This window comes from Haliotis asinina, chromosome 15 (genome assembly GCF_037392515.1).
Source record: "Haliotis asinina isolate JCU_RB_2024 chromosome 15, JCU_Hal_asi_v2, whole genome shotgun sequence".
In the NCBI taxonomy this organism is placed as follows: Eukaryota; Metazoa; Mollusca; class Gastropoda; order Lepetellida; family Haliotidae; genus Haliotis; species Haliotis asinina.
The window spans coordinates 1,814,390-1,839,149 of record NC_090294.1 but is presented as its reverse complement, the minus strand read 5'-3'; the positions used below and the strand labels follow the sequence as shown (position 1 = coordinate 1,839,149).

The following is a 24,760-nucleotide window of genomic DNA, read 5'->3' as shown; positions in this document are numbered from 1 at the left end:
ACAAAGTAAGTTAAATAATGACAAATAATAACCTACATTCATTGCACCTTAAACAATTTTGTCATTTGGAGGAATGAGAGAGTGTGTGAGAGAGATGGACAGATGACAGAGAAAGAGACAGAGAGAGAGAGAGGGATGGAAGTTATGTTACTGCCACACAAATACTTTCACTTTCACCTTTTCTCACATGTAATTATTCATGGAAACTTTCACTCAAAGGATGATGACAAATAATAACCTACATTCATTGCACCTTAAACAATTTTGTCATTTGGAGGAATGAGAGAGCGTGTGAGAGAGATGGACAGACAGATGACAGAGAAAGAGAGAGAGAGAGAGAGAGGGATGGAAGTTATGTTACTGCCACACAAATACTTTCACTTTCACCTTTTCTCACATGTAATTATTCATGGAAACTTTCACTCAAAGGTGACGGACACTCTACAATATATCCAGCAGAATACCCTCATTACATGGTGCCGAGACCTATACTTCACATTGTTGTCATGGTACACTGACATAATTTAGTCACCATTGATTTCGCCAATTTTCCCACAAGCATACATGTACCATATTCCCTATAATAACTGCCATATGTGATAAGTAAATTGACAAACAGGACAGAAGCTAAATTTGTTGTCTGAAATAGTGGCCGAGAAATGACTTTATTTTATGACTATGAACTCTAACGATGATGGTCACTTGGCGCTAACATCCATTCTACACAGATGTACTTTCTGTGAATATATCTCTACTGTTTACATGAAACCACAGACTTTTGTGAATCCTTAAGCAAAGCACATTTAAATACGTTTGAGGATCATGGTTACTTTCTGGAGATGGGTGTTGTATACTTACAGTAATGGAGTATGGTAGCAGTGGGATACAACCATGGGAATAACCTTATCCAAAACTGAATAAAAAAGTGTTAAAATTTTCTGCTGATAAATTGTTATGACTTCAGATATTCCTATATTCATCATAAGCAAACAAATTCATCATTTGTAACATATACATGTAAATTATCCCTAGTACAAGTTTAATGGTATTATATTCTAGGAGGAGTCTACTTGTGGGCCTCTATGTAGACATAATACTGTCTTCTTACAACTGATGTAGAAGTGTTACCTTACTCAGATAACGGTTACATGACCACCAGTCTCCTACACATATAGATAAGTGAAATTGGAAACTCATTCTTCAGACCTCTCAGCTGAAGACAGGGAAGGAGCAGCAGAGATATCTTGGATATAGACATGTTTGTTGAAATGAGGTTATTTGGTGTGAAGGCAATCTCTGCCATTACATCAGACTTGGTAGAGCGACTGATCTCTCCAATCAATACTTCAATAATATATTCTATTTAAGTCTGTAACTGAAGGATGAACGTCTGACGTATTAACTTGCTAACAGCTTTCCTGAGTTCCTCGTTTTCTACGTTTGGTAAATTTTGTGTTGGTTGTTGTTAGGTTCTCCACTACTGCCTTCTGGTCTGCAAACCCAGTCAATTATCGATTTTAGAGGGCTAAAGAATTTTCCAGAATTTACACATCAAAGAGTATTTCCTAAAATTCATGATTTCAAATTTAGAATAATCATTTATCTATTTCATGAATCATTGAACACTTTACTGGAATCATGCATGTAACATATTTTTCTAAACAATCGATTGTAGATATGCATAGTTCATTATTTTGAGTTTAATCGAAATATATTAAAACTGTGACCTAAACATCACAACAACACAACATATTTTTGAGAATTTGGCAGAAAATTAGAGAACATTAGAATATGAATGAAACTGACAGCTGTTGAACACAGAGATAATCAATTTACCTCACAGCGTCCTGTAAATCACAGAGTCAGGCTCTGTTAATCTCTGTTACAGAACATCCCATGTTACCGCAGAAAGTTATTGATCAATATATTGACTCAAAAGTATCTTAATATATCCATCTACATTGATCTATAATAAAATTAGTTATTCTCAATGTCACAGAAAAAAGTTAATTTCATGGGATTGCAATAAATCAAAATAAACCTACATATGATCTGGGCTGGTCAATACAAAAAATGACAGTAGATTGCTGCATTCCAAAATGAGCTGTATGCTGCAATCTCATTGGCCATCCTGCTGACAATGTTATGACAAGGGGCTGTGAATAATGTATCTGGTTTTGAATTTTATCAAATTTGTATCAGTGTCATCAACATTAAAACATTATATGTCAATACAAGCATAAAACGTCATAACCACCAACAAACTCCACAGCCAAAGTAAAAGCTGTAAAATGTATAAGGAGTATCATAGGAGCCAATGAAAACACGTTATCACCTAGGTGTATCCACAAGTATTATCAACCAGAGGTATCAAGAAGTGTTATCACCTAGGTGTATCCACAAGTATTATCAACCAGAGGTATCAAGAAGTGTTATCACCTAGGTGTATCCACAAGTATTATCAACCAGAGGTATCAAGAAGTGTTATCACCTAGGTGTATCCACAAGTATTATCAACCAGAGGTATCAAGAAGTGTTATCACCTAGGTGTATCCACAAGTATTATCAACCAGAGGTATCAAGAAGTGTTATCACCTAGGTGTATCCACAAGTATTATCTACCAGAGGCATCAAGAAGTGTTATCACCTAGGTGTATTCACAAGTGTGATCACCTAGGTGTATCCACAAGTGTTATCAACCAGCTGTATCCACAAGTGTTTTCACCTAGGTGAATCCACAAGTGATTTCACCTAGGTATATCCACCAGTGTTATCCCCCAGGTGTAGCCACAAGTATTTCACCTAGGCATGTCCACAAGTGTTTTCACCTAGGTATATACACAAGTGTTTTCACCTAGACATGTCCACAAGCGTTTTCGCCTAGACATATATATCGACAAGTGTTATCACCTAGGTATATTCACAAGTGTTTACACCTAAGTGTCCACAAGTGTTTTCACCTTGGTAAATTCACCCTAATAAATTCCATTTCAGGAAACCGTTGTCCCTAGGCCTCAGTCCACTAAATGATTTCAGTAATACAATGATTTTAAGTTCATGATCAAGTTAAGATCAACTTAGATTTGGTCTCTGACTTACCACAAAGATTGTATAAGGGATCTCTGACCACACCAGTGCAAGGAGCTGCCTTAAATGTGTCTGCATTTCATGACCACAAGGACAGATTAGTCTACTTGACCTCCTGTGGTCCAACTCTACCAGTACAAACATTACAGATTTCCACTGATTACAATTCTATAACAGCAAATAAATCATGCATGTACTATAGTTAATATTACACCAACAGCTGATATAACATGTACTCAGTGCAACTGACATAACATGTTCACAACAGCTGATGTACCACACTAGCAGTTGTTATAACATTTATTTACTACAGCTGATATATCACACTACTAGCTGATACAACATGCATTCACTCTTGCTGATATATCACACTAGTAGCTGATATAATATGTATTCACTGCAGTCTGTATATCACACTAGTAGCTGATATAACATGTATTTATTCCAGCGGACATTTTACACTAGTAGCTGTTATAACATGTAGTCACTACACCTGCGATATCACACTAGTAGCTGATGTAACATGTATGTACTACAGCTGATATATTACACAAGTAGCCGATATAACATCCTTTCACTGCAGCTGACATATTACACTATTAGCTGATATAAGATGCATTCACTAGAGCTGGTATATCACACTAGAAGATGATATAATATGCATTCACTAGAGCTTGTATATCACACTACAAGATGACAAACATGTATTCACTGTAGTTGACATACCACACCATCAATGGATATAACAAGTAAAGCAGATACCTATACATTTCTTCACATCATCACATCAGAGCAGAATAGAACTATGTCAGTGTTGAATACTTACATTTCCACCAATGTCTAAATCTTCGTCAAGTAATTCCAAATCAAAATCTGCAACAAAGTAATCATACCGTTATTCAAACATCTTCAAGGCCATCGTCCTGCCATCTAAAGCTGATGCTAAAAAGATCCCTCTCACAGCTGGTCTTCCTAATGACAAGTAACACATAAAAGGATACCAGCTTCAACCTCAACATCAACATCAAGTGTCTGTGGCGCTAAACAGAGCCTCACTGCAAGCAATCTTTGTCTGTGGTGCTAACAAGTGCCTCACTGCAAGCAGTCTTTGTCTGTGGCACTAACCAGGGTCTCATTGCAAGCAATGTTGTTTCAGTTGTACATGTATGTCTTTCATATTTTTGTGCACAGGATAGTACCACCTGTCTTGGCTACACTTATTCCCCTCCAATCCCACCCCTACGGGTACGCACTGTACAGAAATTGGAAAGTGAGTTGACTGCAACTTTGAACAGTAGTGAAGTAATACCATAATATGTAAGGTTAATATGTGAAGAAGATTGCATATGGGTGATGTCTGAGCTGCAGAACAATAAAAAAAAGGACTAAACTTCCTGATAAGGAGATCCTGATAATCTACAGGAAAGAACTCTGTACCCTGTACTGCACTGCACCCCCCCCCCCCCACCCCCCCCGACACACACACATACAGAGTGAATAAGTGTGAGTGATCCAGTGAGCATTACATATTTCACTATCCCTCTCACTAACTCTTTCTCGAGCTATCTCACTATTCCTCTAACTCTCTCTCACTATTCCTCTCACTACTCTCTCACTAAATCTCACAGTAACCCTCTCACTATCCTGGTCACTATACCTCTCACTAGCTGTTTCACTATCCCTCTCACTGACTCTCCCTCTATTCTCTTCACTACCTCTCTCACTAACTCTTTAACTACCACTCTCACTAAATCTTTCTCAATCCATCTCACTTTCCCTAACTATCCTTCTCACTATCCCTCCCACTATCCTCATCACTATCCCCCTCACTAACTCACTATTGATCTCACTAACTCTCACACTATCCAATGTCAATAACTCTCTCATTATCCCTCTCACTATCTCTCTCTATCCCTCACAGACTGTCATTATCCTTCTCACTCTCTTGATATCCCTCTCACTATTCCTCTCACTAACTCTCTCAATATCCCTCTCATTAACTCTCTTGCTATCCCTCTAACTTACTCTCTTACTATCCCTCTCACTAACTCTCTAAGTTTCTTACTATCCCTCTCACTAGATCTCTCACTAACTCTTGCTATCCCTTTCTTTTACTCTCTCACTATCCTTCTCACTATCCTTCTCACTAAATCATTCTGTCCCTATCACTCTCACTATTCCGCTCACTATCCCTCTTCCTAACTCCCTAACTATCCCTCTTATATTTAAGATCTGCAACAATCAATAACTTCTTCACTCAATTCTTAGATTACACTTCAAGCTTTTCCCTTAAACAGATTGAACTAATTTATCAACACTGCACTGAAAAAATGCTGGGAGTTTAAATGTTCACTGCTCAGCTGTTGGGGATAGTCAAGCTAGAAAAGCTTACAAGCGATTGCCAAAATATTGAAGTTTTTAGCCAGAAGTGCAACGACGACACACATGAAACATACAAGGTTTCCTGGAAGTGCAAGCCTAGAAGAATATCTTTAGAACTCTTAATTTCTTTCGCTAAAAAAGCACTGCTTCCATCAAAGAACACCAATCAGCAGACATACTCATGAGCTCTGTCGTAAGTTTAGGAAACATCCATTATCGGTGAAGCCTGTGTGACATGATGACTTCCTAAATGAAATGTATAAACTTGGATCACCTCACATGTCCTTTGAACATAAAACCATTTTAGCATTACAAAATTACTAACTGTCATTTGACTACCGGTTGAAAAAACATATGCGTTACATCGTGTACTGATTTAAATCCACTCTTAAGGAAACGTGTTGAAATGCCCTCTCCAATAAGCCAGTGAAAATCAGTGCCAAGCAGTGCATAAAATTGGTAATTCCGTTATAAGGCAAAACGGTAAATCTGACAAAAAAAACAACAGTATTACATTAATAATTTGTTGTAGAAAAAAAACAAACAAAAAAACAGCCATGTTCATTTTACGATCTCTTCAAACTAACTTCTTCAACGTCTCAACCTACAGAAATTTTTTGTCAGTGACTGACAGGAAATTCACACCATTTAACAGGCAAGTAATAAAACTAGGGCATGAATATCAGAGGTTCTCTAATCTGACAGTGAATGTTATATAAATATCAGCAACATACCAACTAAATAAAATCTCCAGCTAACTGCAAAATGGTTAAATAAGAACAAGTTATCCCGACATTGGTTCTACACTGGTTATATATTTAGGTTATACACTAGTTATACACTGGGTATGTGTTAGTTATACCCCAGTTACACACTGGCTACAAGACAATCTACACTCTAATACACAAGCTACAGCTATTTAACATGGTTTCTCTCATAGCCCATGGACACGGGTGATTAATTGTCATCAGAGCAGCTGAAAAACAGGCCCTCTATATGTGCTGGTCCTGACCGACTGTCACGCCTCATCATCTCTGGTTCTGTTTAAGTTGGGGAATCATAAAGCTCATTTCATATATTAATTTCATAGCTAAAAACAAACACAATATTACTTCAAGAGATTTTCCCATGAAAACTAAATGATCTCCAGTAATGGGATGCAATGATACACAACCAAGCCTAGCTAGACCTTGTTGGCTTGTACAGGGTGGCTTGTACAGGGTACCCATTGAGGTAAGTACAACCATCACAACAAATTATACATGAGGAGTGAACTGTGGGATTCTGCTTCCACCATGGCCATGTGTATAGAAGTCGCCATCAACTGTGTGTGATCATTAATCCTGAAGAAAAGGCTGCCTTTTCCATATGAATAAACATGTGACAAAGCAGTTGATACACTTTTTGGAAAAATGTGCCATATCATGAATATGTACTCAAACAAAATGAAACCTCAAACAGCAGCTTATGTAGAACATACCATGGTTTGCTTGTACCACAGCTGGATCAGAACTCATCTCTGACATATAAATCTCAATTTCAAACTCATATATAATTCAGCTGACATGCCCATTTACTTAACCTACAAGACACACACCTGTTTGTGTGAATAAAAACAACATTTCATCATTAGGCATTAACCACATATGGGTGGAAAATTTCTTTTTGGGTGGAAAATTTCTTTTTAACTCATAGACCATCAGCACTAACTGCAAGACAGACATGTGCTTAATCTCACATGCACTTGACAATTTGCTGAAAGTAAAAAGAAAAAAATCAGAACACAGTCACCTTATATGATCTTAATCTCAGGTTCCACAAAACAGCCCTTGTTAGTGAAAACCTTTATGTAATGTTTAATGTGTGGTGTGTTTGTACACAACCAACCCACCCAACAATCTTAATAACACTTTGGTTTTGGAATCAGCCAAATAATGACCTGTCATTGTTGGGAACATCCGTTCCTTTTTCGTGTTCTTCTCCGCAGCACTAGTTCAACTCATGATCAGTTGGGGTAACAGAAAACGATTTAATATCCCAGCTCGGCAACAATGCTGCATTCAGCGTCTGTAAAAGTGATAATCATCCATAGAGGACGCATCTTACAATTTGTCACGAAAGACCGACAGCACTGTCATTTTCTGTCAACGATTCGCCAGTTGCCCAAGAAAACTGGTCATGCTTCACTGCTCACTTCGCACTCCACAGCCTTTTCAAGACACGAGGCGTCAAGAAATGTAACACAAAGGCTGGTGGTTTACAAAACACCCCCAAGTAAGCTGCATTTATACCACATCACAGTGTTTATCCTACAGAGAGCACCTGAATAGAGAGGCATTCTCTACACAGAGAAAGGGACATAAATGAGACGATTCTGGTGAATGTAGGTAGTAATAGTGGCAACACGGACACCTGAATACCTTGCTTGTAGGGAAGACAGGCTGACACCTCTCGTATTATCACCACTAAAATACTACACATCATTTCGCCATTTTTTTACAGTGGCCTGTATAGGTTGTCAGAACAGGAATTCTTTCCCCCATTGGGCTTTAGTCTAGCTTCTCATTACCTCAGTCTGATGGGGTTGTATTGGAGGACCTTTTTAGGGGTCACTTGCTGAGTAGTGGGGAAAATACCTTTGCGCTGTCCTAAAGAAGTTCTTCTGTGATGGTGTTATTCAATGTGTACCAGGTGAACTTGAATAGGTTCTACTAAAGAGTTTAGTAGATTCGACTGCTCGGACTTGACAGTGCACCTTCACAAACGGACTAAAGACAGGTCACATGTAGACTAGTTGTAAGACACTATTGTGTCTATCTCCCCTGTATCAGAAACTAGAAGTCCAAACTGACTTAAGGATAGTAGTACCTAAATATGCCATCAAACCAGGGCGTTTAACATGAAGACTCACAACAATTAAAGCACAAACCATTAAAGTCTCTGTTCAACATGCACCACAGGTAGTGATTAAAACACCATCGTATTCATTGTAAATACATAGTTTCATATCACAATAACACTACAGCATAAGTCAGCAATTGATAATAATTAATTGTGATTTAGCAGTGAACAGATTCCAACATTCTTATCACTTGGATCTACGATAGCTCTACCATTGGATTCACATCGTTTTGGCAGCAATTTCTACACTTTCTTATTCATCTTGTACTTAATGAACTGCGACAGCCACCACAATCAGCACCACCACATACTGCAACAACAATCACCAGTCTCAGCCAGTGGAGGTAGTGTGATGGACGGCCTTGTTGGCAGTGTTTGTTTATATCATTACAACATTCACACTGGCTGATTCATCTACCCCCTGCTTCTGCTGATGTTCTCTCTGTCTCTCTTGGTTTGTCATGAGCTTGTCTAGAATATTCCACCTGTAAGGTCTGTAAATATACAGCCTGAACAAGGCAATCCAGTGATTGACATCATGAGAATTGACTCTGACCACCCATTCATCATGTGTCAACCAAAGGTTGCTGAAGACAAACTCTACACCAGATCTTTGTGTGGCTCGGTGGGTGAGTGGGTCAGTTTGCTGACTTTGTACCCTGGTCGCAAGATGTCTGACTCTGAGATTAAGGGTTTGAATAATGGATCAGCCTCACAAAAACACTAGAATCTGTACTGAGAAAGTGTAATCCCAAAATTAACATGTTCCAGATAGTGTGTGAGTGAGTTTATACCTGAGTGAGTAAACAATGGTTTACACCAGACTGTGGCCCATATGTAATAAAATGTGGAGAAGTAGTTGATACCATGAATAACAATCTGTCAGCACTGTTACATGCTGCAACTGTCTTGTCCTCACAGACAACAGATAAATGTGTTTTTGTACCCACAAATGCCATCGCTCTCCCTGCTCAATGAATTGATGTTCATTGTCATAACTGGATTGTCTGATCCAGACTTGATTGCTTACATACTGGTGTCTTACAAGCTGAATATTACTGAGTTGGGTGTTAAAACAAAAACCCCAAGTAGCTGGCCAGTCCACTGTCAGCACTCAGATATAGAATCCATGCAAGCTTCATATGAATCAGCTGCGACATCTAGACATAGCAGTGTCTCCTGACCTGTGTTCTGATTCCCAGACAACCTTGGATCCCTTTTGATCCAGATGCCGTCTTGATGATCACTGACACAGCAGATCAAACGTGACTCCCGCACCCCAGGCTATCTCACGTCTACGTCTATTTGTTCACGGAATAGAAAATATACATCATAGACTGTGAGTTCGATGGCAAGGAAAGAGGATGATGGGAGACTTGTATCTATTCAGCAATGCCAATTCAACTCATCGTCCCCATTTAAAACCTTAGTATTTTTTCATTACGCTTTAAGGCAAGGACATAGTTTTTTAGTATTTGGCAACTTACTAAGATAGTACTAAGATAGTTCAATGAAATCTTCATTCACAATGGAAGCCAGACATCAGCATGGTTTGACCAGTTCCTATATAAATAACTATTTCTTAGATATTTGAGACTCAGGGTACATTTTAAACCAAAGTTAATGTACATTTTACAACCTTTTTCACACATGATACAGAATAAAGGTATCATATATTTCTAAGAAAAGGTATAATACTTTTAGACAATGACACTACAAAGTGCTAAACACAATAAAATACTGACTACAGAAATAGATCTCTAAATGTCTACACAGAAATATCCATCTCTATAACAAGACTGCAACAATACCAACGCAGAAAAAACAAACTACGCTATGAATAATATTTGTGTTTGTGTAACATAAGCATTATTTTCAATCAATTAACAACTGTTTGCTCAATCACTTGAAACTAACATGTGGAAATCTCTTTCAACGGCTAGTCAATTGCACAATGACATATTCACGCTTCACAACACTGCCATTTATCAATATGCTGTTCTATTCCACACACACAAGCTGAACAACATAGCTCTTGAATATCACAGATGATATCTCCACCATGATAACATGCACACATGGCTGGATGGTCATGTCACTGACACAGCTGAACAGATCAGCTCGTCATGCCGGCAGTAACAGTATTGTCAATATGACAACTGCACATGTAGTCAACATGATAACTACGTATGTTGTCAACATGAAAACTGCACATACAGTCAAAATGAAAACTGCATATTTAGTCAACATGTCAACTGCATATACTGTCAACATCACAACTGCACATATTGTGACGACTACATATATTGTCAAAATGGTAACTGCATATGCAGTCAAAATGAAAACTGCATATTTAGTCAACATAACAACTGCATATATGGTCAACATGACAAGTGCATATACTGTCAACATGACAACTGTATATATAATCAACATGACAGCTGTGTATATAGTCAAAAAGACATGACAACTGCTTGTAATGTCAACATGACAACTGTATATATACAGTCAACATGACAACTGTATATAACATGACATAATAACTACACATATAGTCAACATGACAACTGCATATGTTGGCAACATGACAACTACATACATAGGCAGCATGACAACTACATACATAGTGAACACGACAGCTGTAAGAAGACACAGCTACTGCTACTCAGTACACCATATACTTATATATTACGTGTGGAAAAGCTTGCCTGCATTGTGTTCACTTCAGAAAAGAATAGAAAGAATCTGTACTGCCTGAAACCTCCATTTAAGATAAACACATTTTTTCAAAAATCCATAACATCTGTTGTTATCAATTGTAATTCTTAATTTCTAATACCTGCCCCTGGTTTGATATTTTAAGCAGAATTCAGCTATAATTCACCAATATTAAGCAGTCTGTCTGGACCAGATAATCCAGTGATGGGCATCATGGAGCAATCTATGCAGCTGGTTATGATGACACATGTCAATGAAGTCAGCGAGCCTCCTCACCTCGTCCCATTAGTTGCCTCTTATAACAAGGATGATGTGCTATCTAGGATCTTCAAGGGCATAAAGAGTCAGAAAAAGGATGACAAAATTAACACCCACACCATCCGACAACCTCGCTAATCTCAAACTGTATCCACTTGGTAATTTCATATTATTTACTTTATGATCCCTTTCAAATACCCCTCTTGGCAAGAAGAGAGTAGCTTATTATAACTTTAGTAGGTACATTATCAGTGTCTGCCTGAAGGCCTCGTACAAGGGAGCTAACTCTCACTTCGCATAATCCACACGAGGATAAAGACAATTCCATCAGAACTATTCTCAGTATGATATCGATATTTTATCTAGCACAAAATTCCTACACATTATGAAATTATTCGTTTTTCTGAACAGTACTTGTGAGACAGACATTTTTGTGTGTATGGATAACTATATTAATGTCATCCCAACAACAAATATTTCAGACATCAAAGGATAAAAACGACAATATGCCATTAGTACAAAACATGAAAGCGCACACACAAAGCTTAACCAGTAAACGTCACAAGCTCTGAACAGCTCCTCATCAGTGCAAAGAGAATGATGACATTTTGTGGATAGAATTACTCAGCTACTGTCAAAGTAGAAATTTTAACTGCAACCAATAACCTCTTTAAAAGACTTACAAATGTCAGTTTTTCAAAATGCCTCTCCTACAAACACATTTCTCACGTTCTCACTTATCTGACAAGTTGCAAAGCCTCACAAAAACAACCCTGGTAAAAGGAAGTGAATTTCTTTTTATGAAGTCTACTCAGCAAGTGTCACATGCCAGTACAAGTTGCCTTTTGAATAAAAACTTGCACCGGATCACAGTCTGTAGTCAGCAGGAGAACACAGTAACTTGCACCGAATCACAGTCTGTTGTCAGCCAGGGAACATAGTAACTTGCACCAGACCACAGTCTGTAGTCAGCAGGAGAACACAGTAACTTGCACCGAATCACAGTCTGTTGTCAGTCAGGGAACATAGTAACTTGCACCAGACCACAGCTGTAGTCAGCAGGAGAACACAGTAACTTGCACCGAATTACAGTCTGTTGTCAGCCAGGGAACATAGTAACTTGCACCAGATCACAGTCTGTAGTCAGCAGGAGAACACAGTAACTTGCACCGAATCACAGTCTGTTGTCAGCCAGGGAACATAGTAACTTGCACCAGACCACAGCTGTAGTCAGCAGGAGAACACAGTAACTTGCACCGAATTACAGTCTGTTGTCAGCCAGGGAACATAGTAACTTGCACCAGATCACAGTCTGTAGTCATCAGGAGAACACAGTAACTTGCACCGAATCACAGTCTGTTGTCAGCCAGGGAACATAGTAACTTGCACCAGACCACAGTCTGTAGTCAGCAGGGGAACACAGTAACATGCACCGGACCACAGTCTGTAGTCATCAGACTTTAACTTTTATACTCATGGAAATAAGTAAGGGAACATAGTAACATGGAAAGCCAGATTCACCATAACACTCGATCTTGGGTCTGTCTGAAGCATAATTGCACCCTGGCGTTTATGAAAGTCTTTCACCTGCATTTTTTCAGTCTTTCTTACACATGAAGCTGGCATGCAATAAATTAACTGACACACACTGCCACCCAACCTGTCAAAATGTAACACCTCTATTATGATACTGGAAAAACCCTGTTTGACCATACCAAAAGACCACAAGGAAAATGGTCACTAATAACTGCCAAATTTCACTTCCACTATGCATTAATCAGAATTTCATATCTATGGTCGAATGCACCCTTTGACTCAATATAGAATTTCGTGTGAAATTATTGTGCAACCACATCGATTGAAGTCATGTTTACATTTTCTCTGAAGCCTTTCTTTTGCGCACATTGGTGATTAAGTATCATTGGGTATTTCACGCTGAGCAGTCAACTAGAAAACATTCTCAGATGTGTCAGACCTACATTCTATGGTTTAAGTGACATGTCTGCAGATCTACTACTAGATGCTGAAAGCAGATATTGATTGGGGCATGTTGGTTGGCTTCATAAGTATGGCATGAGGCCATTAAAATATGACAATAATAAGGAGGGAATATGTTGTTGAATGGAACTTCCGATATTATAGCTATGTCATGTGGGGACACACATGGACTTGATCACTTGTTCTTGAAATCTAAAACTAGGCCTCTTGTCATGGAACAAATCATCCATAAAATAAATACCCTGGGCAAACCACTGGATAACGCTATGACAGTATGACAGTATGACACTGTGACAGAACAATCCCTGATGTCCTGATATGATGATTCATGACAATCAACCACACCTTCCAATCCTCATCAATTCCTGCAATACGCAGTGGGTAGTGGATCTGTCACTTGAAATATATTTGGAAATAATTCATGTGGATTTACAGTTTAACCAGCTTACATGCACAACATATCACCAGAAGCCTCCAATTAGCTTATTTCAAATATGGGTAGTTGTCAGGAATGTGTGACATATACAAGCAAGGGAAACAATACCTGCCACAACAAAGGAGAATTGTAACCAGCAGACTTAACAAAACTTCACACCGTCTAACAAAGGCTGTAATGACCTTCTATGCTGAAAATCTTGTTACTTGAGAAGCATGTAGGCTAGGGTGTTTGTGTCATTATTAACAAGCACACTATCAGTAGAAACCAGCTTGTCTACTTGTACAGATGCACCTCACACATAATTCTCACACCTTTTTTGTACCTGAGTTGAATAATTCAAACACATATCATTTTTGTGAAATAAAGAAAGATTGTCAATTTTATTTTTAAGTTGGCAAGCCAATAACTGAAATCATTGCATAAAACAATAAAGATAATACTGATAGGTCAATACAGATTGCCAGTATCCAGGTTCAGTTTCACAGACAAAGTTACTGATAATAGTGTACATGACTTCAAGAGTTTAATACAAATTTATAGCATATAACACATTTTACAGATTTCATGGAAACAGAATATTGTTCTGGTACACTGTTCAAGCTAAGCCCTGACACCAGAGAATGGCCAGTTAGCAAAAGAAATTCCTATAAGCGTGAACAGCTGAATAGCAGGGAGAACTACATCAATGGATCACCCTGAATACATAGATGCAACAGGTGTTTACAAGAAGGTCTATCAATAATGAGGATAATTCAACAGTGTGGAAAAAGTATGTGAGGATAACAATTAATAGTAATCACTTCTTGACATATGTCCTGTAGCCTGACACCCATCTATACAGATGGTTGTACCTTTAACACCTTTCAACTCAGCAATGCATTTGAAAACTAGACATTTTGTAGTAAAAACATTTTGATATCAAATTCCGACTTGCTTCTTGTGAAACATATGACTGTGTTGACACAATATGAAACAAAACATAACAGATCTAATGAAACAAAACATAACAGATCTATCTGTATTTATCAAATACAAACACTTTTCCAAAAGAGTTGAATCAGGATTGACAAAGTGGAGTAATACTAAAGAGTGGTGTGTTCACTGCTAGGTTTGTGAAGTACACACTATCTATGAGGATGTGGAGGAGCAGGTGCCCCTTGACATTTGTTGCTGCACACACAGCCAGTGATGGAGGCAGAACTATAAGGATGTTTATAGTCTACCAAGCTGACTGGATATATAGTAGCATTAGGAGAGAAGAAGTCGACAGTTAGATAGGTTCACCAAATGTCAGCCCACACTTACATATTGTTGTGCGCTGGTCTGTGTGTCTAAATAGCAAGGGCTGAGGCTAGAATAATGGATGAAAGTAAAGAGGCTCTTTGGAATGTCAGATCCCAGGAAAGGTCATGAACAGAGCAAGATAAAAACATGAACAAAAAGTAACTGAATTGTTCTAACTACATCAATATTATTCTCTCGTTTGGGGAAAAAATGGTAAAAAAATCATGTTTGTTTCTTTCTGACAGTAAAAGATGTATGGATTTTCACAAGCTATCAAAACACAGTTGTTATGTCTGTGTATATTCAGTTTCCTTGCTGGGATGCAAGAGTTGTCTCCCTGTCAGCTTCATCAGTACAACAACTGAAACTTGTTCAAGGTTTGAAGCCTGACATTGAATTGACAGAAATTGTCCCTTCAGGCATAATTCTTTGTGTTATTCATTATCTTTAAGATCCTTGTTTAATGTATATGCAATATTTGTTATATTACAATTACAAATATGTCTACAAACTCATACAAAATCAGGAAGAAAACATTATGTGATGTTTTTCCACTTGCGATATTTGATCTTTCTTGCTGGATTTCATATGTCTCCGGATTCTAACAGTAACAATCAATGTACAACAGTTAAATTGTGCCTAATATAGAAAGATACTGACTATTGTTCTATCATTTCCAGCAATGTAGCATTTGCACCTAAGTCAGCAATATTCCATTTATATATCTGGGAGCAATACTCCACTTATATCAAAATCAGCAACATTCCAGTTATACCACTGTCAGCAATATTCCATTTACATATCTGGGAGCAATACTCCACTTATATCAAAATCAGCAACATTCCAGTTATGCCACTGTCAGCAATATTCCATTTATATATCTGGGAGCAATACTCCACTTATATCAAAATCAGCAACATTCCAGTTATACCACTGTCAGCAATATTCCATTTACATATCTGGGAGCAATACTCCACTTATATCAAAATCAGCAACATTCCAGTTATGCCACTGTCAGCAATATTCCATTTATATATCTGGGAGCAATACTCCACTTATATCAAAATCAGCAACATTCCAGTTATACCACTGTCAGCAATATTCCATTTACATATCTGGGAGCAATACTCCACTTATATCAAAATCAGCAACATTCCAGTTATACCACTGTCAGCAATATTCCATTTATATATCTGGGAGCAATACTCCACTTATATAAAAATCAGCATCATTCCAGTTATACCACTGTCAGCAATATTCCAGTTATAGCACAGACAGCAATATTCCAGTTAAATTACACTCAACAATATTCCTGTTTTTTCACAGACAGCAATATTCAAGTTATATCGGATACCAGATAACATTCCACTCATGAATATCAGTTTGCAAACATTCCAGTTATACATTCCACAGTCAGCAACAATCCAGCAATATTACAGCTATATCACAGTCAGAAATATTCCACTTATATCTCAGTCAACAATATTCCACTTATATCTCAGTCAGCAACATTATAACACAGACAGCAATATTCCAGTTATATCACACTCAGCAATATTCGTATTTCACAGACAGTGATATTCCAGTCATATTACAATCAGCAATATTCCAGTTTTATCACTGTCAGCAATATTCAAGTTATATCAGATAGCAACATTCCACTCATGAATATCAGTTTGCAAACATTCCAGTTATACATTCCACAGTCAGCAACAATCCAGCAATATTACAGCTATATCACAGTCAGAAATATCCCACTTATATCTCAGTAAACAATATTCCACTTATATCTCAGTCAGCAATATTCCAGCTATAAATATCGTTCAGCAATATTTCAATTATATCACATTCAGCATATTCCAGTTATGTAACATCAGTCAGACAAAACAGAGATTGAATGCATGAGGACAATCTGGTTGTTATGACAACAAAGAGGACACAGGCTACAAACAACTATAACCACCTCCCACACTCTCCCTCCTGTACATCCTCATTAAGGAACCCCAAGTTAAGCTTAAATTAAGGTGAATTATTAACAGTATAACATTCCAATGTATTAGAAGGCTAATGGGTAATTATTTTTCATAATACACCAGCAAGCAAGGTCACTGGAACACATTATGTCAAGCAGATGTAAACATAGCCTCTTAATACACTTTGAGGAAATAAATTACAGATTTCCTAAGGTAAATAATATTTCCTCACAGAAATTTCATACAGAATTTTCTTTTTCATATAAAACTGCTCTTCTAATTACCTAGTACATTGGCTATGCTGCATGAATAATTCATAAAGATCACACTCCCAACATACACAAATATCAAAATGATGCCATCCACATCACATGCTACTGATGCATTTATTATTCAAATGTTCACATTTAATCAGAATATCAATACCACAAAATACATGTAAAAAGTTTCTATTTGCAAATTGATAAATTAATTATGGTCAAGAAAAGGACATTAACATTAAATATTCATCAACAACACCATTCCTGACGATCTACACCAGATTTGAAGCTCATTGATGAGAAACAAGCTCATTCATTTTCGAAACACTATACTTTTCAAACACATTTTCTCCTCTTTCAAATTTCCATGTCTCATAGAAAATGGCTCATCACTCAAACAAGACGCGTTTCCATATTGTTTTCATTTTCAAGCCTTTGCCAAGGAAATTGAAGAACATAAGGGATATCTATTTTCACAAATATGTATTTGGGTACATATCTGCCATGCCACCATAATCCCGGAACCAGGGTCTCAGCAACAGAAAGCCCATTATGAGATATTTATCATTACATACTGACAGCAATGTCTTCAAAAAAATTGATTCCTTTAACAGAAACTGCTTACCCTGGAAGACGGTCAGATATGCATAGCATTCAAGAGGTCCGCATTCTGGATGAAATTCCAATTTTACAGGGAATTTTCATTGAAAATCTGTGAACTTAATTCCCGGGAACTCAAGTCAGTGGAAGAAGAGGACTGGTGTCTCAATAGAGATAAATTACAATTCATTGTTTCTCCTAAAACTAATGAGTCTACCTCACTCGAACATGTCTGAATTGTTCAGTTTCATGTGATCTGCTGATTCCATGCATAAAATCACAATAAAGTTAATCAAAAATGCTAACAAACTAGTTGAGAGCTCATAAAAACCAGCAACTATATCACCCCACATCAAAAGTCCATAAAAAGATAAAGAATCTCCAAACATCACAAGTTTTATCATATCACAAAAATAATCCATAACCTTTTCCTCCTTAGAAGCACCACATAGAACTTGGAAAGAACACCAGTAACATACTGCCTTCTTCATACTCTTCTGCAATATTTCAGCACATTCTAGAAAAAACACAATTTCAAATTTCATTAGCATTAATTCATACTTTTTCAATTATTTGTGAGTTTGGTTTTACACCACACTTTGGACCAGACAATCCAGTGATCACCAGCATCAGCGTCAGTCTACTCAGTAGGGAAGAGTGCCATTGGTTAACATGGTCTGCGAGCCTGACCACCTGATCCCGTTAGTCACCTCTTAAGCAAGCATGGCCAAAATTCTAACATTGACCTTCATGGATTTTCAGTTATTAATATTACACAAAAACTTTCGAAAAACCAAACACAGATGCTTTCTGCATTGATTTTATAAGTAATGTTGCATTGTGAGATAGACTGCTGTTTCAATTTTCATACCAAGGGTTTCAATTTGAGTAATACAGACATCACTTGACAACTTTCCTCTGTTGGGTGTTTCAACAAATCCCAAAGATATGTTCTTCAGTTTCTCTCCATTTTTACTGCCCGTCTTTGCTGAAATTGTTAATGTGTTCATAACAATCAATATAGTTTTTCTGGCTAAATCTAACATCAGTCTGATGTTGTAAACATTTACCAACATAAAAACATACTACCCCAAAATCTGAACTGATTACTCCTGTAGATATTGCTCTTTTATACTTTCTGAGTGTCAGTCTTCGATGTTTTATGTTGAACACTGGCCATATCAATACAGCTGTAAAACTACAGCGTACTTGCCTGGCAATTACAGGTAATTCACAATCTGAAAACAAGCAATTTGAATTTCTTAAAATAGTATCATGTAAATCTTTTTCTCAATGAACAATTTAATCATTTCAGTCTCTGAATCTGGAAACGAATTTTAATGACAACCTATCTTCATAAAAATTTTATATTGCATATTTGGTAAATTCTACTTACACATAGGGCACACAAGTCTACATCAGACACTACTTGCAACAATCCTAATTAAATGTCGTAGGGCAGCCTATTGGTTTAAGTATCATGCTAAAGACCAAGGTTTGATTCCAAGCATGGAATGAAGAACATGTGTGATGCCAGTTCCTGGTGTCCCTAAGCATGATGTTGCTGAAATAATATCACAAGTCTACATCTGGCACTTCTTGCTATAATCCTATTTAGAAGCTGCACATAGCTTAGCCTCTTGTTATGTGATAGTGGTATTCTTGTTCTTCCAGCCATCTTGTAGGGATGAATCGAAGCAAGGCACATCAGTCTCTGCTCTGCCACCTGATCTAGAAGCCTCTCCTCCACCATCTCCACCACACAATCAACTGTGGACATTCTCCACAATACTATGTCACAGCAGGTTTGTCTCCATGTCCTTTCATGTCGGAACTTCCAAGAGCAGAACAAGTCCAGCTGCCAGGAGATGACCTGATACATGCATTACTGACACAAGATGGCTGACACCAAGGGTATAGACAGCTTGGTATTGAAGTCTCTGATCACATAAAATGCTTTATGGTTTATGTTTTTCATGTGGGTATAACACGAAAATTAATTTTTAGTGATCCCTGAAGGGATGTTGATGGAATCAGCACTCACTCACTCATGTTATTCTTGGGGTAGAAGATGCAAGATATTTAATGGGCAAATGTTTCATGTAAAGACAGTAACAACATTCTATAAAGTTCACGAATATGATGAATACTAAGGTGAACATCACTGAGATATTATTGGAACACTACTTTACTCGATGTAACACTTCACTCACTCCCCTTCTGTCAGCTCAACACTTGAAATTCATCCAGGGGACAAGAAAGTCTACATTTCACATAAATGTTATCATGAAGACATGTATTTCACCACCTTTCTACAAATTCTCGGGAAAGTTTATCTCTGAAAGTATTTTCAGTGTGTATTTAACAAAGATCCTAAAATGGAAGCAAAATATAGCCCCTCCAACCAAGGTTTGCTTATGCTGCAAGAGCACATCTTCATCCTACAATTCCCAAGAAAGGAGCCCATGGCAAGTTTAGCCACCAATGCCATGTGGCAGCAATAAACTTTCCTCAACTGAATGTCTGAGGGGAAGGCCACTTTAGCCTTTGCATCAGTGTTTTGTGGGTCGTTACAGACCGGGGCAATGTGGAGCTCCCACACAACAATCAGGTCTGCGGGCACCTAGTGGCTATTAACCTCCAATCTTGGACAAATACAACACTAACTCTCACAATCATCATTTCTACCATGTGCAAGTTTACCCAACCACCAGAAATGGTGTAAGTACTCATGCTCTTCCACATCAAGGCCCCAGGTATACTGCTTCAACAACACTGGCTGGGACTCCCGACCAATGCCATAGTGTATCTCTCACACATAGACAGAGAGACACAGACTATCAGCATCTCCTGTCCTCTCCGTTCCATCAACAGAACACATCTCTTATCCACGTCACTTCCCACTTTGAATCACTCACGCAATCCCCAGCCCCCCTCCCCCCACCACACACACACTATCAGTAGGACACCCGCATCTTTACTCCGTGACCTGCACAAGTTCAAACCCCATCCAGAATTGTTCGCTTTTGAATTTGGTGAAATGACATTATGAAACTTATTCATTCGGACCGTGGACTGAAAACGTTAATCCATGCAAACCTGATCTTTTTATTTTGGGCTGGAAAAATGCTGATGTGTCATAAAGCCCTACGATCAGCAGGTATCATCACACCCCACACCTCTACTTCCTGACCAACACAAGTTCAGATCACCCTGCCACAACCAGTCCAGTCCCCTCCCACCCTTCACACCTAACAGCAGGCATCACCCCTGATGATATAACACGTTATTGGCTGTACAGTAATGACTTCAAGAAGAGAAAGGTTCTCATCCCTGAGAATATTGCATGTTTCTGGGAGACAAGATCTCTGTTCCCTGTTGCCTCCTCTCCCTGATCATTCCAGTGTAAACAAAGATACTCCAGCTACAAGATGGAATACCGAACATATATCGCATGATTGAACAGATTCAAAATATTTTTTGATTCTCTGAATAGAACTGAAGATTGAAATTCTCCAATGTTCTAAGAGACTTTGGCATGTTGTCTTGAACATAATGAATTTTGTGAGAAAAAAACAACTTGTTAAAGATGTATAACGATGTTTCATATCATAAGTCAGTGCTGAATGCGCTTGTATGAAATTCCACACTAAAAAAACAACTAGTTTTATGTTTGTATATTGGTCCCTGGGTACAATAAGCCTCCTTGAACTGCAACAGTTATTTAATTCATAAAAAGTCATCTGTAACACTAATAGGAAATCCCAGACACATTACACATGGGCAATGTCAGTCTTTACAAACAGGTGCTTGTTTGCAGAGGCAATGAGGTCATTTGGTTTTCATGGGTGATGTATAGCATCTCATCCCAACTGCTTAGATTGCTCATGATATCAACCACTCAATTTCCTTACTGAGATCTCAGCAAATACAATCTACTGCCACATAGATGTATTACTGCTGAGTGCATCATTAAACCACAAACAAATCAGTTATCAGGCTGAAAAAAAAAACAAGAGGGTTTCATTTTCAGGAAGCATGCCCCAATACTACAAGCAGGCTGGTAAATAGTCTCCCAGTCCTGGAACTACACCATTTTCCTAACACCCTAAATGTAGCAAGTCTACATTTCCCCTGGTTCCTGATTCTCCCAACGTACTGGGGCTCCTATTAAAATGGGTTTACTTGTTACTATCAAAAATATACATTTTCAGAGACTTATTGTCAGTCTATCAAGTAAACATAAACAGTTCACAAACATATCAACAATATTGAGACCGTCAAGTTACAGACAGGCTTCCAGATACTTGGGGCTTCCAGATACTTGACGGGTAATGAAGAATGCACTTCTACTCTGTTAGCTGTTTAAACTCTTACAGTAAACTGGGTCACCCTTGCCGGTAACCGCTGAATGTTATGGGGGAGTGTGGGTTTATTGGGTCAAGATTAAGTTTATAACTTAACACACTATATCCTCTGACAGATGTCCATCCAGGTGATACAGTAACTACTAGCTGTGAAGTGTTAATGCCATTAAATTTATTATTACTCAAGAAAGTCAATCCACTGACACACATTTACAAATGACAGATACCTTGGTGTTACAAGGTCATGGGGTGTATCACTGTGTTGCATCCCACTGACACTCAGATAGTAGGTGTACAATTAACAAAAAACACTCTGCAAGTAATCGGAATATCCATGCAAGCAAATGTACATTTAAATGCATGTAAGAATTAACAACCAATAAACCCCAATACCACAGAAAAGAAAACCTAGTTTTTGTGGAGTTAGTGCATGACGTAATCACATAAAAATACCAGCTAAAATCATGTTGAAGACAAATGAAATATTATGTGTGTACCCATATTAGAATTTGAACTGTATGTCAAGAGCTCAGGCTCGGTAATGGGCAGTGGGATGGCCTAGTTATATGTGGCCATCAAGATACAAAACCTGGTTTGAATCTGTGTAGATTGTTTCTATGAAGCCAGATCAGTAACTTACACAGCAAGTCATTCTAATCCTAGTAGTTTTGTGATTAAAATGTTTGATTGTCACACTAAAGACTCACAGACTTCTACATCAGACTGACATTACACACCATACAAGCAAGAAGTAACACATTAACTTTCACCCTATGAAACAAACTGGCATTTCAAACTTGAACGTGCAAATGAAATTTGCAACTTTTAATAAATTAATGGTTGAGCTGGTATTTACACTGCTTATAGCAATATTCACGCAATATTCAAGCAATATCCCATCAATATGATGACAGCAAACACCAGAAATGGGCTTCACATATTGTACCCATGTGGGTATCAAACCCATGTCTTTGACATGACGAGGCAACACTTTAATGACAAGGCTATTGCGCAACCCTAAAAAATGTAGAATAGTATATCTAGAAACAAACTTGTAAACTGATTAATTGCAAGTACTTTTCTTTTCAAAAAGAAATATACCAACATATCCTGACAAATGCACAAGGTATACTACACGCATCCATCATCTACACTGGGCAACCTGTGACGGAAAGAGCAAGCCAGGTTTCTCTCTTACTCACAATCCTCAGTCGCTTCGCTTCCTACTTGCTGAAATATTGGCTGATTTTTTCCCCAGAGAGCGAGAAATAACATTCTATTCTGGCTGTATGTACACTTCTTCGATGTAGCTTTCAAGCAAGGCAGTGATATTTTGACACAGTGTTTGTCATCGGCAAACCTTGCCAGATTCAAAAACACTCCATGAGACCCTCGTCTTCGCATCACGCTGAAATATGTTGACTCAATATTGTTTTGAAACACACTTGAAAGAAATCGGGACGTTCTTGATAATATGTACAAATTTATTTAGTCAAGCAGCAGTGTGCTTTTCTCCAACCCAGCATCGTCTATAATCACATTATGAGAACTGGAAGCCAAAATATTTGCCCCAGTACTGCAAACAATAACTTACATGTTTATCACCACGGTACACTGTTCAGGAAGTGCAAATGTCAAAAGTCAAATATATTTTCCTTTTTCAGATGATTCTTGTCTGGGAGCTGTCGACCACCAACTATCAAAACACAGACACAACAATGAAATTGGTTTAATTGTATCTAAACATATTCATTACTGGCCACGAACTTGATAGCCAATTTGTAAGTGATGGATAGAGGTGTGTAAATGATGGAAAATACAGAGTTCACGTAGAGGCACGGGAGGCTGACATCCATGGATAAGCCACAGAGACAATCTAATAGAAATGTCATTCTGACAAGGATGATACAGTTTTTTCTTCAATGATTGCTAATGAGGTGCTGGAAGATAAACTCGAAGCATTCTTCGTTGAAATGCCATGATCATTAAACAGGTAAACAGGAACAGCGTTTCATGTGTGATGATAGTTAAAAGTACATTGCATTAGGACAGAGCAATAGGGGTGAGAGAGAGAGAGAGTACAATTTTATGCTGATTCAACAATTTTCTTTGCCACCACTGCCACCACCACCACTACCATCATCATCATCGTCATCATCATCATCATCATCATCATCATCATCATCATAATCATCATCATCATCATCAAGAGGTACATTTGGCCCAGTCATCTCAGGCTGTGCAGATTTACGACTGTGGCTTAGAATCATGGTCCTAGATTTGCCGGTGTGTTTCACCAAAGTGTAGAATGTCTACGATCTCGATCTCTTTTGTCCTTCATCCCAAGCAGAACTGAAAGCCATGTCATGAGTAGAAAACTGTTCACAAAGGAAACAGAGGCTGTTGTGTCAGAGTTAAGCCCAACTCACTCACTCACTCAACATCCATCCCCAACCTTGAACCCATCTCATTACCATGACCACCACTAACAAT

The 24,760-nt window shown here is 38.0% G+C and overlaps 1 protein-coding gene across 4 annotated transcripts in view; it reads right to left on the bottom strand.

Moving 5' to 3' along the window:
• The window catches only part of LOC137264839 (thyroid hormone receptor beta-like), a 295,265-nt gene that overhangs the window by 145,061 nt on the left and 125,444 nt on the right, over nt 1-24,760 (bottom strand). For 3 of the 4 annotated variants that reach the window (XM_067800173.1, XM_067800175.1, XM_067800174.1), the window contains one exon: nt 3,914-3,960. The exons of the other annotated variant lie outside the window; for it this stretch is intronic. In XM_067800173.1, the coding sequence (XP_067656274.1) occupies nt 3,914-3,960 (47 nt within the window). The remainder of the gene's footprint in view (nt 1-3,913; nt 3,961-24,760) is intronic. 4 annotated transcript variants of the gene reach the window in all.